General features: G+C 42.7%; 1 protein-coding gene across 4 annotated transcripts in view; it reads right to left on the bottom strand.

Moving 5' to 3' along the window:
- Nucleotides 1–535: 535 nt before the first annotated feature.
- LOC106580907 (A-kinase anchor protein SPHKAP) overlaps nucleotides 536–16,239 on the bottom strand; it is a 102,667-nt gene continuing 86,963 nt past the window's right edge. For 2 of the 4 annotated variants that reach the window (XM_014162441.2, XM_014162444.2), the window contains exons 8-12: nucleotides 8,150–8,326; nucleotides 7,094–7,177; nucleotides 6,516–6,565; nucleotides 2,264–2,472; nucleotides 536–2,146 (exon numbers count right to left, since the gene is read on the bottom strand). In XM_014162441.2, coding sequence (XP_014017916.2) covers nucleotides 1,994–2,146; nucleotides 2,264–2,472; nucleotides 6,516–6,565; nucleotides 7,094–7,177; nucleotides 8,150–8,326 — 673 coding nt within the window. In that variant the 3' untranslated portion in view covers nucleotides 536–1,993. The remainder of the gene's footprint in view (nucleotides 2,147–2,263; nucleotides 2,473–6,515; nucleotides 6,566–7,093; nucleotides 7,178–8,149; nucleotides 8,327–16,239) is intronic. The other 2 variants (XM_014162445.2, XM_014162446.2) reach the window with 2 other exon arrangements.

Genomic DNA, 16,239 nt, shown 5'->3' with positions numbered 1-16,239 from the left:
GTCTCCTTTTCAATCACCTGTCTTCTCTCTGCTGCAGCCAGCAAGGACAACACCTGTCACTGACCCGTCCTACGGTCAGTAGATTGTGTGAGGAAGGGAAGGCCATCTGATGTCCATCCATGTCCATCCCCCAACAACAGGGCCTTGTTTGAAGATGCCCTTCCTGGAAGTTATCACTGACCCAATGTATGTGACCTCCTAGTTTCTGTGGAGTATGATTCAGTAGACTGGATAGCTTTGGTGAATTAATTTGGTCCCACTGTCATTTTACTATGTAGCACTGTAGACAGACAGTTTAGCGCTGTGTGTGCGTCCCAAATGGCACCCAATCCCTATTAAGTGCACTACTTTTGAGCAGGGCCTATAGGGCTTTTCAGCCTGTATTCACCAGTTAGGATTTGACCTGGACTGGTCACTTTGGTCCTCTGTCACGTTCGGTGTTGATAATCAGTGTTTATTTGTGTTAATAGGAGAATGGGCTGGACGGAAGAATGTTTTCTGTACCCATCTTTTCCTCAATAAAAACTATTCATGCTGACATATTACATGAATTTATTGATCTCAAAAGATAAAGATACATTCAGTTTCTACAGCAACAGAGTTGAATTGTGTGCTTTATAACGCCGACGATTTAACACTAGAGTACCACTACGCAGATAAAACCTGACAAACCCGATTCACGTACAAATTAGACATTAAACCTTCTTTGTCTTTCTGAAAGTAGTACAAATGAAATGATAGAGAGCAGTCTTTCTACCCCAAAGTGAAGCAGTTCAAGAATCTACAATATGTACAGCTATCCAAAATAAACAATTTTCAAAGAACATGAAGAACGACAGATAACTTACTTAAGAACGATAGATAACATGAAGAATGACAGATAATTTAAGCAGTAACAAAGTTACAATAGAAGTAGACAATGTTGGCCAATGTAAACGACAACTATCATCTGGGTCCGTATTCACAAAGCATCGCAGATTAGGAGGGCTGATATAGGATCAGTTTCGAATTTTAGATCATAATAAATATGATTACCAGGACGGGGGGACGGGGGGGGGGATCTGATCCTAGATCAGCACTCCTGCCCTGAGATGCTTTGTGAATACAGGCTCGGGCAACTGTCAAGCGTAGTAGTGCGCACCTATGTTGAACTCAGCATAGCCTAACTGGAACGATGGCTGCTGCCTGACAGTCTCATCAAGATAGCTACTGTACATTAAAACATCATCTGGTGTCTTTTTGAGTTTGTTGGGTTAAGGGAATGGGGTACAGGGTTTTATTGGTGCATTGTTTGTGTTTATGTGTAATAAATACATAATTTATAAATTAACACATCAGATTGTGAAAACGTAATGTATAGGATATATAACTACGAAAGGAATACAAATTCTACAGGCTAGAAATCTCAGATGGCTGATTTGTTTGCACTAAATAAATAAGGCCTACATCCCAAACTGATGCTGGGTTTTCCTTGGGTTCGTCTAACTAGGGGCCGTACATCAGAAAATGAGAAACATGCTTATCTTATTAAAGGGAGAAATGTCTGCTCACTGCAGCCTAATGAAAGTCCTCAGTCCCATAGCCAGTCCTATAAGAGGGTGTGTAATATCACAGGTGTGATGGGGTTTTTAGCCTGAAAGTCTGACCTGTTTGTGCGTCAGCCAAATCTTCTACTCCTCATCCATTGACCATAAGAGTTGGCAAGACAGCACAAATTATTCTGGGACCAGGAAAGGGTTTCTATCCTAGTAGCCAGACCTGTTGATGCTTTAACCAAAACTTCTAGCGTTCCTTGTCATGGCTTACATCACAATTAATAAAAGAGGAATTGGCTAAAGCACAAACAGATCTGGCTACAAGGCTAGGGGTTTTTCATGATTCACACGTGTGCTGAGAAACACTAGGCTTGATGGTTGGGTTTGATGCATTGTGCGTACACAGTTGGAGACATTGGCTGGTGTGTGTTTGTGTAGATGTGGGGTGTTGGCAGAGCCTAGTGGGTCTCCAGTAGCCAGTCAAAAAGACTGGATAGAGAACTGCCTCCGTCCTCCTCTTCCTGGTGGAGCTTACAGAACTGGATGACAGCGTTGAAGAGATCTCCGATCCTCCATGCCTTCTGAGACACCAGCTGCAACACCCTCTGGAACTGAGACATCACACTCAGCCAGATTACCATGCTCCTTGTGCACTACACAAGACATGCAGATAACAGAGTACAATACACAGACACACACATGTACGGGCATAATCAGATCCTGTGTACCTGGATGTGCTGTGCTGCACCCACCTTCGACGTCCTCCTGTCTTTACACTTCATGAAGTAGACGGCATGCAGGCCCAGCTCGGAGGCAGCGATCCACTGCAGGGCCAAGCGCAGCTCTGAGTCCACACACTCTGGATCCAAGTCACAGTTGACCACCAGAAGCTCCCTGTGGCTGCTACTGTCCACTACTGACCGCAGTGAGATGCCCTCTGCAACACACACAGGAAATACATCACACCCACTTTCTGTACATCAAGCTAACTTCCTGTAGTTTCAATGCCAAAGCTACGTTGAGGTCTGATGGCACATTGGATGGATCTGGCACCAAATAGGTTCAAGATAGGTTGGGTAAGGAGGGCTTGATACCATCAGTGTTGGGGAGTAGTGAAATACATTTAGTTCAACTATTTAATTACATTTTTCAGGAGCTTGGTGGTAGTTCAACTAAATTAAAATCTTGGTAGCGTTTTTAGTAGTTAATAACTTTTGTGCCATGTAGTTATGTAGATATGTAACTACTGGAACTACACACTTGCAAAAATACAATATGGGTGAAGTAGACAAGAATCTTTTTCGGCATCAGTCCTGCCTAATTCTCACTTGAAACACTTGTTGTGTGGTTAATTCTCACTTGAAACACTTTATGAGTGCCTAATTCTCACTTTGTCTTTATTAGGCTAAATGAAATGTTCTGTTACCATCTGACTCCAGAGGGATCTGTTCTTGCAATTTGTAGTCAATGACATTTCAGAAATATAATTTTTCACGATGTAGTTTGGATGTACTTTTTCTAAGTAACTTTCGTTAAGTAAGCTACAGTTGAAGTCGGAAGTTAACATACACTTAGGTTGGAGTCATTAAAACTCAGTTGTCAACCACTCCACAAATTTCTTGTTAACAAACTATTGTTTTGGCAAGTCGGTTAGGACATCTACTTTGTGCATGACACAAGTAATTTTTCCAACAATTGTTTACAGACAGATTATTTCACTTAATCACAATTCATGTGGGTCAGAAGTTTACATATAGTAAGTTGACTGTGCCTTTAAACAGCTTGGAAAACTCCAGATAATGATGTTATGGCTTTAGAAGCTTCTGTTAGGATAATTGACATCTTTTGAGTCAATTGGAGGTGTACCTGTGGATGTATTTCAAGGCCTACCTTCAAACTTAGTGCCTATTTGCTTGACATCATGGGAAAATCAAAAGAAATCAGCCAAGACCTCAGAAAAAAAACTGTATGCCTCCACAAGTCTAGTTCATCCTTGGGAGCAATTTCCAAACGCCTGAAGGTACCCCGTTCATCTGTACAAACAATAGTACGCAAGTATAAACACCATGGGACCACACAGCCGTCATACACCTCAGGAAGGAGATGCGTTCTGTCTCCTAGAGATGAATGTACTTTGGTGCGAAAAGTGCAAATCAATCCCAGAACAACAGCAAGGATTTTGTGAAGATGCTGGAGGAAACAGGTACAAAAATATCTATATCCACAGTAAAAAGAGCCCTATATCGACAGCAAGGAAGAAGCCACTGCTCCAAAACCGGCATAAAAAAGCCAGACTACGGTTTGCAACTGCACATGGGGACAAAGATTGTACTTTTTGGAGAAATGTCCTTTGTTTTGATGAATCAAATGACCATCGTTATGTTTGGAGGAAAAAGAGGGATGCTTGCAAGCCGATGAACACCATCCCAACCGTGAAGCCGCAGGAGGGACTGGTGCACTTCACAAAATAGATGGCATCATGAGGATGGAAAACTATGTGGATATATTGGCCAGCTCTCCTGCTATCTCTCTCAGAATGACCTTCTTGATCCTAATCAGTCAGGTTTCAAGACTGGGCATTCAACTGAGACTGCTCTTCTCTGTGTCACGGAGGCTCTCCGCACTGCTAAAGCTAACTCTCTCTCCTCTGCTCTCATCCTTCTTGACCTATCTGCTGCCTTTGATACTGTGAACCATCAGATCCTCCTCTCCACCCTCTCCGAGTTGGGCATCTCCGGCGCGGCCCACGCTTGGATTGCGTCCTACCTGACAGGTCGCTCCTACCAGGTGGCGTGGCGAGAATCTGTCTCCGCACCATGCGCTCTCACCACTGGTGTCCCCCAGGGCTCTGTTCTAGGCCCTCTCCTATTCTCGCTATACACCAAGTCACTTGGCTCTGTCATATCCTCACATGGTCTCTCCTATCATTGCTATGCAGACGACACACAATTAATCTTCTCCTTTCCCCCTTCTGATAACCAGGCGGCGAATCGCATCTCTGCATGTCTGTCAGACATATCAGTGTGGATGACGGATCACCACCTCAAGCTGAACCTCGGCAAGACGGAGCTGCTCTTCCTCCCGGGGAAGGACTGCCCGTTCCATGATCTCGCCATCACGGTTGACAACTCCCTTGTGTCCTCCTCCCAGAGTGCTAAGAACCTTGGCGTGATCCTGGACAACACCCTGTTGTTCTCCACTAACATCAAGGCGGTGACCCGATCCTGTAGGTTCATGCTCTACAACATTCGCAGAGTACGACCCTGCCTCACACAGGAAGCGGCGCAGGTCCTAATCCAGGCACTTGTCATCTCCCGTCTAGATTACTGCAACTCGCTGTTGGCTGGGCTCCCTGCCTGTGCCATTAAACCCCTACAACTCATCCAGAACGCCGCAGCCCGTCTGGTGTTCAACCTTCCCAAGTTCTCTCACGTCACCCCGCTCCTCCGCTCTCTCCACTGGCTTCCAGTTGAAGCTCGCATCCGCTACAAGACCATGGTGATTGCCTACGGAGCTGTGAAGGGAACGGCACCTCCATACCTTCAGGCTCTGATCAGGCCCTACACCCAAACAAGGGCACTGCGTTCATCCACCTCTGGCCTGCTGGCCCCCCTACCTCTGAGGAAGCACAGTTCCCGCTCAGCCCAGTCAAAACTTTTCGCTGCTCTGGCACCCCAATGGTGGAACAAGCTCCCTCACGACGCCAGGACAGCGGAGTCAATCACCACCTTCCGGAGACACCTGAAACCCCACCTCTTCAAGGAATACCTGGGATAGGATAAAGTAATCCTTCTAACCCCCCCCTTAAAAGATTTAGATGCACTATTGTAAAGTGGTTGTTCCACTGGATATTATAAGGTGAATGCACCAATTTGTAAGTCGCTCTGGATAAGAGCGTCTGCTAAATGACTTAAATGTAATGTAATGTAATATTGAAGCAACATCTCAAGACATCAGTCAGGAAGTTAAAGCTTGGTCGCAAATGGGTCTTCCAAATGGACAATGACCCCAAGCATACTTCCAAAGTTGTGGCAAAATGGCTTAAGGACAACAAAGTCAAGGTATTGGAGTGGCCATCACAAAGCCCTGACCTCAATCCTATAGAATTTTGTGGGCAGAACTGAAAAAGCGTGTGCGAGCAAGGAGGCCTACAAACCTGACTCAGTTACACCAGCTCTGTCAGGAGGAATGGGCCAAAATTCACCCAACTTATTGTGGGACGCTTGTGGAAGGCTATCCGTAACGTTTGACCGAAATTAAACAATTTAAAGGCAATGCTACCAAATACTAATTGAGTGTATGTAAACTTCTGACCCACTGGGAATGTGATGAAAGAATTAAAAGATGAAATAAATCATTCTCTCTACTATTATTCTGACATTTCACATTCTTAAAATAAAGTGGTGATCCTAACTGACCTAAGACGGGGAATTTTTACTCAGATTAAATGTCAGGAATTGTTAAAAACTGAGTTTTTGGCTAAGGTGTGTGTAAACTTACAACTTCAACTGTATATTTTGCTTAAGGGTAGCTTAACTTCTTCCAGTGTGAAGTAATTTGTAGCTTGGTAAACTATATTTTCAGAGTAGCTTCCACAACACTATATATAAGGCTGTTATATTGACCTAAAATTCTTAAGTGGCAGCACTGCAGAGATAAAGCAGTGATATATTTACCATTTCGACATTTGAGTTACACATTACATTGCTCTTGAAGCTCCAGTATCTGGGGAATTAGTCACACCAAGTAGCTATAGATAGATAATGTGAGCGGCTCATACAACACTCAGTGTGTATAGATCTTACAGTGAAGAGGTTGAATAGAGGTTATCGCGAAGACGAATGAGAACAAAGATGAGACGGTAGGGGAGACAGCGTGAGTTGAGTTTCCTTTGTGACATATAATGTAGACAGTAATGACATGGAACTGAGTGTGATGTAGTGTGTGTGTGTATGACTCAGACAGGGTGACGCTACTCACCGTCTACGTTCTCCTTGCTCTCCCTTAGGTAACCCTTCTCCGCCTCCTCACTGAGAACAGAGAGCATGACCATTCAGACAATACAGTAGGTCGCGTTCAGATTCTGACTTTCTACCCTTAGGCCAGATTTACTAAGCATCTGTTTTTTTCAGTAAGGGATAACTGATAACAGACCAAATACAAAGAAAAATGTTGCACCTTTCTATTGATCTTAATCTTTCTCCTTACCTTTTTGTTCTGTCCTGAATGTTTAATTTCCTTTATAAAAAATAGGTGCAAACGCTTAGTTCATCTAGCTGTAAGTGTGAACTTATTCCCTGTCATGGATTTAAAAACATTTAATTTGTGTAGGCATGGGGTAGGTAGCCGGATGTAGCATCCACCACATTTCCTACATTGGTTGATCTCCTCATGAGTTGGAGTGAAGAAGTACACACTTCATAAACAGGGTAGAGACTAGAGAGAGAATCAGACTGGAGCCTATGAGACTGCATTCTCCTGTTCAATGGGCCTTGTTTAAAGCCTCAGCACTGTGTTGTAGGAGTGCTGTTTGCATGTCGTTAGGAGTTATCAGTTACCTGTTTACTGTGCTCTGAGTGGGGATGTCAGAGAAGCCCTCCAGGTCTGCCAGACCCAGGCTAGACGTGCTGCTGTTCCCGTTCCTGCAAATCCAAACAGAACTAAAACTCATATCCTGTCTCTCGAAAGGCGACATGATCAGTGACTTGTGAATGGAACAATAAGGAGCTGCGGTGAAGCGAGCAATGTTGTTCATTAGCTGGTGATTAACATAGAAACCGCAGCTGCAGCTGATCAGGATGGCTGGGCTGGAAGAGAGAGCCTGACTGGCAATGGACCCTTCCTTGTGGAGATGAGGGATGTGGAAAGATTGAGCAGTTGGGCGGAGTGGGCGACCATGTCCAGTGTCAGCAGTGTCATCGTGGAGTTAATCGGGGATGAGGTGGTCAGGAAGGCAACAGCCACCAGGTGTTCGTTTATGCCACAGCTGTCTACGCTGGCAGGTAAAAGCAGCAAGCAGCACACATTTCATCACTACTACTGCCAAGCTGAAGCTAACCAGCCACACAGCCCTCCTCCTAGTCCTCTGGAGCCTAGAAACTTATCCACCCCACTCTTTGTTATCTATACCCTGGTCTCATTTCTCCTGGCTTAGAAGAATGACAGTAATAGACTGACTATCTCAGGTTTTTTGTTTGGCTGTGTGTCAGTATGAGGCTAGCTAGTGGAACTGAGAAATGGCACTACAGTAGCTGAAGCAGGGAATGATAATGTTGTGTTGTCCTTTAATGTGTGAGAAGCAGTGTGACGTCATGCCTATGCTACTGCGGCTGCAGCGCAGGCTGCAGGCCCCCAGAGCTCTACACCACGCTGACTCTGGAGTGGGGCTCAGTGTACTAGGTGAGCTCTCTACCAGTGAGAGGAAAGCCCCCGGACATACAGCTATTCCACTGAAGCCGCAAGAGCCGAAGACTGGCACAGGACAGCAAAGAGTGAGTGTGAGCAGCAATGGGCTGATGAGAGGGCGACGGACGGCGAGGGCAGTAGTAGCGGTAGGAGTGCTCGGAGCAGTGCATGATGGGACGGAGCAGCAGTTGGTTGCTAAGGTTACTGACCCCTCGCTCAGCTGGATAAAACTACTGGTCTCCTCGCGGGGGTCGTCGTCGGGGGCGATCTGGGACCAGCTTCCTGAACTGTCATCACTGCTAGCACTCAGAGAGCGCTTGTTTTGTTCACCTACAGTGGGTACTGCAGCGGCCGCAGAGGGCACTGCCGTCCTGTCTCTCTCACAGCTGGGGAGAGCAAACAGCAGGGTCACCTACTGTATACACTCTTAGAAAAATTATTCATAAAGTGAACCTTTAATGGCTCTAGTTAGCCATTTTTTTCTAAGAGTGTACGTACGATGTGATAGGCTGGGAGACTGGGAGGAGCTCAACCCCTCTGATGTGAACTTTCTCCTCATTTATTGATTTGGTTCTATTCTTGTTCAGGGGATACAGATTGTACATTTCTTGATTCTAGAATGTAGTTTTTTTTAAGTGTGCTATGTACTGTGACTATATACAGTATCTCACAAAAGTGAGTACACCCCTCACATTTTTGTAAATATTTGAGTATATTTTTTCATGTGACAACACTGAAGAAATGATACTTTGCTACAATGTAAAGTAGTGAGTGTACAGCTTGTATAACAGTGTAAATTTGCTGTCCCCTCAAAATAACACAACACACAGCCATTAATGTCTAAACCGCTGCAACAAAAGTGAGTACACTCCTAAGTGAAAATATCCAAATTGGGCCCAAAGTGTCAATATTTTGTGTGGCCACCATCATTTTCCAGCACTGCCTTAACCCTCTTGGGCATGGAGCTCACCAGAGCTTCACAGGTTGCCACTGGAGTCCTCTTCCACTCCTCCATGACGACATCACGGAGCTGGTGGATGTTAGAGACCTTGCACTCCTCCACCTTCCGTTTGAGGATGCCCCACAGATGCTCAATAGGGTTTAGGTCTGGAGACATGCTTGACCAGTCCATCACCTTTACCCTCAGCTTCTTTAGCAAGGCAGTGGTCGTCTTGGAGGTGTGTTTGGTGTTGTTATCATGTTGGAATACTGCCCTGCGGCCCAGTCTCCGAAGGGAGGTGATCATGCTCTGCTTCAGTATGTCACAGTACATGTTGGCATTCATGCTTCCCTCAATGAACTGTAGCTCCCCAGTGCCGGCAGCACTCATGCAGCCCCAGACCATGACACTCCCACCACCATGCTTGACTGTAGGCAAGACACACTTGTCTTTGTACTCCTCACCTGGTTGCCGCCACACACGCTTGACACCATCTGAACCAAATAAGTTTATCTTGGTCTCATCAGACCACAGGACATGGTTCCAGTAATCCATGTCCTTAGTCTGCCTGTCTTCAGCAAACCGTTTGCGGGCTTTCTTGTGCATCATCTTTAGAAAAGGCTTCCTTCTGGGACGACAGCCATGCAGACCCATTTGATGCAGTGTGCGGCGTATGGTCTGAGCACTGACAGGCTGACCCCCCCACCCCTTCAACCTCTGCAGCAATGCTGGCAGCACTCATACGTCTATTTCCCAAAGACAACCTCTGGATATGACGCTGAGCACGTGCACTCAACTTCTTTGGTCGACCATGGTGAGGCCTGTTCTGAGTGGAACCTGTCCTGTTAAACCACTGTATGGTCTTGGCCACCGTGCTGCAGCTCAGTTTCAGGGTCTTGGCAATCTTCTTATAGCCCAGGCCATCTTTATGTAGAGCAACAATTGTTTTTTTCAGATCCTCAGAGAGTTCTTTGCCATGAGGTGCCATGTTGAACTTCCAGTGACCAGTCAGTATGAGGGAGTGTGAGACCGATGACACCAAATTTAACACACCTGCTCCCCATTCACACCTGAGACCTTGTAACACTAACGAGTCACATGACACCGGGGAGGGAAAATGGCTAATTGGGCCCAATTTGGACATTTTCACTTAGGGGTGTACTCACTTTTGTTGCCAGCGGTTTAGTCATTAATGGCTGTGTGTTGTGTTATTTTGAGGGGACAGCAAATTTACACTGTTATACAAGCTGTACACTCACTACTTTACATTGTAGCAGGGTGTCATTTCTTCAGTGTTGTCACATGAAACGATATACTCAACTATTTACAAAAATGTGAGGGGTGTACTCACTTTTGTGAGATACTGTACATTTTACATTTGTGTTGGGACCATGAAATCCTGTTCATCACATATTACATACAACCCCCCCCCCCCCACCAAGTATTGGCCTTCCTAAAATATGTGCCCCTTTTATAGAGGGTGGATAACCCAGGTCCTTTAGTGTGTAAAGGATGTTGTATTTGTGCCTATCCAAATTAACCACGAATAAAAAATGAAATGAAAGGCTGCAGTGTTGGCTGGTTTTTTAATGCAACAGAGAAACTGATTAATTTAAATCCTGATTAGATGATTGAAAGCAGCCAGATTCCCAGATTTGGTTAAGGTGTTGTTTGTCAATGTCAATGAGCCTCACGTTTTCACCAGGGAAATACCCAGATGGAGATGAATTGTTCCCTAATTGGAGTTTATTAAGTGTTAAGTGAAAAACCAGCAAACCCTACAATCATTAAGCAGCTTAAATATAAATCTCTTCCAACTATTTTCCTTTTCATTTAATTTATTGCATGTGTCAATCCAATCTACAGGTAACTGCCAAATAAATTAGGGATACAAAGTATATTGAAAGCAGGTGCTTCCACACAGGTTGGGTTCATGAGTTAGTTAAGCAATTAAGCAACACTTTTGGGAGATTCTGGAGCAAAACACCAAATTATGGAATTTCTCGTGGAAAAATAGTGTTGCATCCCTCCGATAGAGTTCCAGGCACTTGTAGAATATATGCCAAGGTGCACTGAAGCTGTTCTGGCTTGTGATTGCCCAACACCCTATTGGTGTTTCCTTTATTTTGGCAGTTACATGTATATGCTACTATGTTTGTTTTGTCAATTACCTCCAAAGTATTTAAACCCCATTGTTTATTTTCCTTTCTAAACACTTCACTTTATATTTTATCTGCTCTATCTATTTGTGAGACCTTGTGTTGTCATCTACAGCATGTCAACGTGGTCTGCAAATGTTTGTTGCTTAGCTGATGAGCTCAAGATGCGCAACTAATTCCTGGAATGCCAATAAAGTGACCTGAAGTACTTTGGAAGTTTTCTGTAACCTCCTTGTGGTGCCCACCTCCTCCAGTACAAGGCCTCCCTGCAGTGTGTATATTCACACTTCACTGCCCCCCTAAAGGCCACTCTCACGTTACCAAGAAGGTCTGTGTGAATCTTCTAACCTTACCCTGTTACACAATTTTCCTCTGAGTGAAATGTCAGACCCAAATTACAGGACAATATGATGCCACTGTTGTATGTAGCCTGTGTCTCTTATATACATAATATACTGTATGTGTGATATACACTTCCATCCATATGTATTTGGACAGGGAAGTAATTTAAAACTATACTTTTTTTAAATTTGAGATCAAGTAAAATGTCACCTTTTACGGTGCCCTCTGTACTTATTGGGACAGTGAAGCATTTTCCTTCTTTTGGCTCTATACTCCATCCGTTTGGATTACAGATGCACAAATATCATACCCCCAAGACATTACCTCTTACCTCTCACCCTTACTTTTTTAGCATTTTTGGGGGGTATGATATTTGTGCGTCTATAACTTTCTGACTTGTCATCATTCACAATTCATTAAGGATTATCTGTAATCATGGTAGAATCCACATTCATGTAGAAGTGTTTAGAAACATATTCTATTCTTCTTTACAATAAAAGTGACTCCAAAATGACACAATACATTATTTACTATGAGTTTCTATTGGGAACAAAATAATCTGAAACACAACCAAACAAAAACAAACAGCAAATGAGTCACAAGCTTGATGTAGTCATTGTGTGCTATAAATATGGGACAAAATACGTACTTTTTTACTACTTTAATACACATAAGTGAATTTGTCCTAATCCAACACTTTTGCTCCTCTAAAATGGGGGGACTATGTATAGAAAGTGCTGTAATTTTTAAACTGTTCACCCGATATGGATGAAAATATCCTCAAATCAGAGCTGACAGGCTGCACTTTAACGTCGTAGTCATTGTTTTATTTCAAATAAATAGATAGGCTAGCCCAGGGGTGTCAAACTCAACAAGCACACGGGCCATAATGAAAAAATGATTTTGCGGGCCAGACCTATGTACATCCTATGTACATAAGTGGGCATTATTATTTTTTATGTGCAACTGCGACCCAAACTGGCCATTGTTTTATTTGAAAAAATTATTATGTCCACTGATGTACATAGGATGATGTAAATAGAATTTTAACATTAAAACAAAAGAGATAAACAATATTTGCCCAGCCTTTGCTTCCCTGCTTGCAGATGTGCATAATATGATGCAACCTTAATCAATAGTATTGAATACCTCCAAATAACAAAACGTAGCTATACATTTTGTAATGTTTAAACTTAAAACATGGTTTGTTTTTTGCACAGCATGGATCATCGGTGTGGTTGAATGCAGCATTGCTGTATGGTGCACTCAAAATGTATTGTAGTAGTGTAGCCACTCTAGGCTACTGCTCTAATGTATTGTAATAGGCTACATGTTTCTCCTTTGCATGGTGGTTTGTTGCAGGTTGACTTTTTTGGTTGTTCATTGTCAAGCTTTAAAAACCGAAGCCAGACAGCAACATTTTAGTAGCCTAGCTAGGACTGTGGCATGTGGTCTGTACACTTTCCCTCCGCTGCACGCTGTAAACGGGACACTCGAAAGCAGCGCAATTGAAGTTGAATTCACCGATGCGAGCACATCAGGTAGTAATTTCATAAAGTAGATGACTCAACTGTTGACACGTTTATATTGGCTTGTGTGTCCCATTCAACCCGCGGGCCTTGTGTTTGACACATGTGCATTAGCCTATTAGCCACATTATTACTGGCTTGTGATCATTGCCCTTGCTAGATTGATTATATTGACATTGAAACTAAAACAGTGCATCCCAAATTGGTGGAGAAAGCAAACAATGTACCAGGCCAGCTGTGATTTACAACCTGATTTTTTTTTGGACTACCAAGAAATGTATTGATGAATTATATTAATCCTGCATTGAACTGCATCCATATATTCTGACAACAATGGCTTACTGTCCATCATGGAATTTTGAGTCAAATAGAACCTATTACTTTTGAAACTCTTATAAAGTTGGTTTTGAAGCATAAACTGGGAATTTGATATTTTTTACTGATATTATGATAGTCTGTTTCATATCTGCAAATTTGTTAAAACGCTTTCAGTTCCACTTTAAAATAGTCCAAGTTTAGTATTTGGTTCCATATCCGTTGCAAGCAATGACTAAATCAAGCTTGTAACTTGACTCGTTGGACGCATTTACAGTTTGATTTGGCTGTGTTTTGGGTTACAGAAGACAAAGGAACCTCTAACAATCCATTTTACTTTTTTTTTTACATATTAGTCATTTAGCAGACGCTCTTATCCAGAGCGACTTACAGTAGTGAATGCATACATGTCATACATTTCTTTCCCGTACTGGTCCCCCGTGGGAATCCAATGCTAAGGAACCTCTAACAATCCAGGTACTGTATCCAAGAAGGTGAATTTATGCAGGACCATCCAGTTATTCTCTTCAAATCATCATTGCCTACAATGCTTTCATCACCACTCTGGGATCACCGACACGGCTGATTAGCTGTCCTCAGGAAACCACTCTTCCAGAACTAGTGCAAGTAACTAAGACAACTAAGAAGAAGGACACCGTGACCTCTTGTGGACAATCAGAGAAATACACCTGAGAACGAAGGAGAAGGCCCTCCAAAGGAGAAGGCTCAATCAACCCTCCTCAAAAGCGGAACCCTTTCCACAAAGGCCTGTGCCCAACAGAGATACCCGACGAAGACCTTCAACACGTAAATATACATACATTACTTCTTACCCAAAAGAGCGGCAGTTCGGAGCAAGGTATTTGATAAAGGAATTTATATGTTTAAAGTAATGACTAAAGAATTCCACCCTGAAACGTAATAAGACTATGTGAAATGTATTAGAATTATAAGACTATAATCCAATAATGTGTGGGTGAGACAAGTTAAGGTTGAGAAATGGACAGAGGACAACTGAACTGCACATGACCTGGTTATGACTCTGAAAACTGATAACAGGAAAGAGGGCCCTTCCATGGCCTCTCTAATCTGGGGAGGAGAGGAACGGCGAGAAACTGCCAAGGCTGGTAGAAAAGTGATGTGTGTGTGTGTGTGTGTGTGTGTGTGTGTGTCTGTGAGAGTTATATAATGACTGTGTATGCATTTTTGACTTGAACGTTCTCTGAATAAAGAGCTTACCTTTTGCAGTATCTGAGACTTTGCCTAGTTCTTATTTTGAACCCAGGATTTACAACCTCGGGTGAATTGGTCAAAGCTATAAAATAGTTCGGTTAGAACATTGGGATAAAATTCTCGTGACAACTTGGTCCTTCAGAGCCGGATCTCAATACTTTTTTCTGTCGTCCCATGGGACACCGAAACCGTGCACGGGCGGATGAAATATCCGTAGATTAAAGACCTGGCCCCATTCTGAGGGTTCTTTACAGGGCGGTGGCAAACTGGTACCCGACAGAAATGGTGACGAGATCCAACCTACATTGAAATCTCAGCTGCAAGGATGAGGTCAGTAATCTTTATTCATTAGTTTGGGGTTAAATTCTAAATTTACTAAAATTGACTTAGAATGGACTGGATTAAATTCCTATAAAGCATTGGTCAAGATAAATGTGAGGGAGGATTTTAACTGTAAAACTAACAGTAAGTAAGATTTGTATCAGGTATACGTCCATATAATCTAATGTAGAGAAAGTGTAAGACAAAAGTATATATGTTAGTGTTGGCGGCACAGGGTCACAGATCTCAGTAAGAAATTTCGAAGTAATTAAGTTTGGGTCCGTAATGACCCAAGGTAGCTGTGGCCACTACCAATGTAAACTATCTAATGTTGAGACCTATCAGTAAAACTCGTTGATATACATTAGCCGGAAAACGTAATATAGAAGGCGAAATATAATTATATAAATATAGATAAGAAAGTAAGAGCACACACATAGACAGTCAAAAGTAGGTCAGGGACATAATTTGTATGAATATAGATCGCCTGTCGAAATACGTTTCGGGGGGATAGTCGAGATCTACCGGAGGCGTGCAAAATAGGTCTGATTATTCCATGAAAGGAGGTACACCCATAGATTGTGAGAATACACATTAGAAAATAACTCTAGTAATTGATTAACAGAAAGCACACACACATATAAAGTAAAAGCACATACATATAAATTGTGAGATTAAGGATAATTGAATAACATGGGAGGTAAATCCTCAAAGGAGGTCCCGGAATTAACCGGGGACGAGAGATATATGGAGTCTAAGGATAAGAGGAACATATATTATGGTCCGAAATGGAGAAAGAAGTACGAATTTGATGGACGTCTAGATGTAGAAAAGCTAGGAAGCTAAATTAGAGAGAGATACATAAGACGTGTGTAGATAAACTAGAAACTGTGATAAAGAAGATACATAAGACGTGTGTAGATAATCAAGGGAAACAGCAGGTTGAGGGTTAGATACAGTCAGGGTGTGGCTGTCTGAAGCCCGGAAAAGAAGGCAAGAAGGCAAGTGTAGAGAAAGAGAGGAGTCACAAAAAGCAGAAATAGAGATAAAATTAATCACTAACCTTTGATGATCTTCATCAGATGACACTCATATGACTTCATGTTACACAATACATGTATGTTTTGTTCGATAAAGTTCATATTTATATCCAAAAATCTCAGTTTACATTGGCGCGTTACGTTCAGTAATGTTTTGCTTCCAAAACATCCGATGATTTTGCAGAGAGCCACATCAATTTACAGAAATACTCATCATAAATGTTGATGAAAATACAAGTGTTATGCATAGGATTATAGGTACACTTCTCCTTAATGCAACCGCTGTGTCAGATTTCAAAAAAGCTTTACCGAAAAAGTACACCATGCAATAATCTGAGTACGGCGCTCAGACACAAAAACATGCCATACAATATATCCGCCATGTTGGAGTCAACAATAGTCAGAAATAGCATTACAAAT

The sequence above is a fragment of the Salmo salar genome, chromosome ssa20 (assembly GCF_905237065.1).
Source record: "Salmo salar chromosome ssa20, Ssal_v3.1, whole genome shotgun sequence".
NCBI classification, from domain to species: Eukaryota; Metazoa; Chordata; class Actinopteri; order Salmoniformes; family Salmonidae; genus Salmo; species Salmo salar.
Note: the sequence above shows the minus strand (reverse complement) of the source record. Positions and strands in the feature narration are given on the sequence as shown.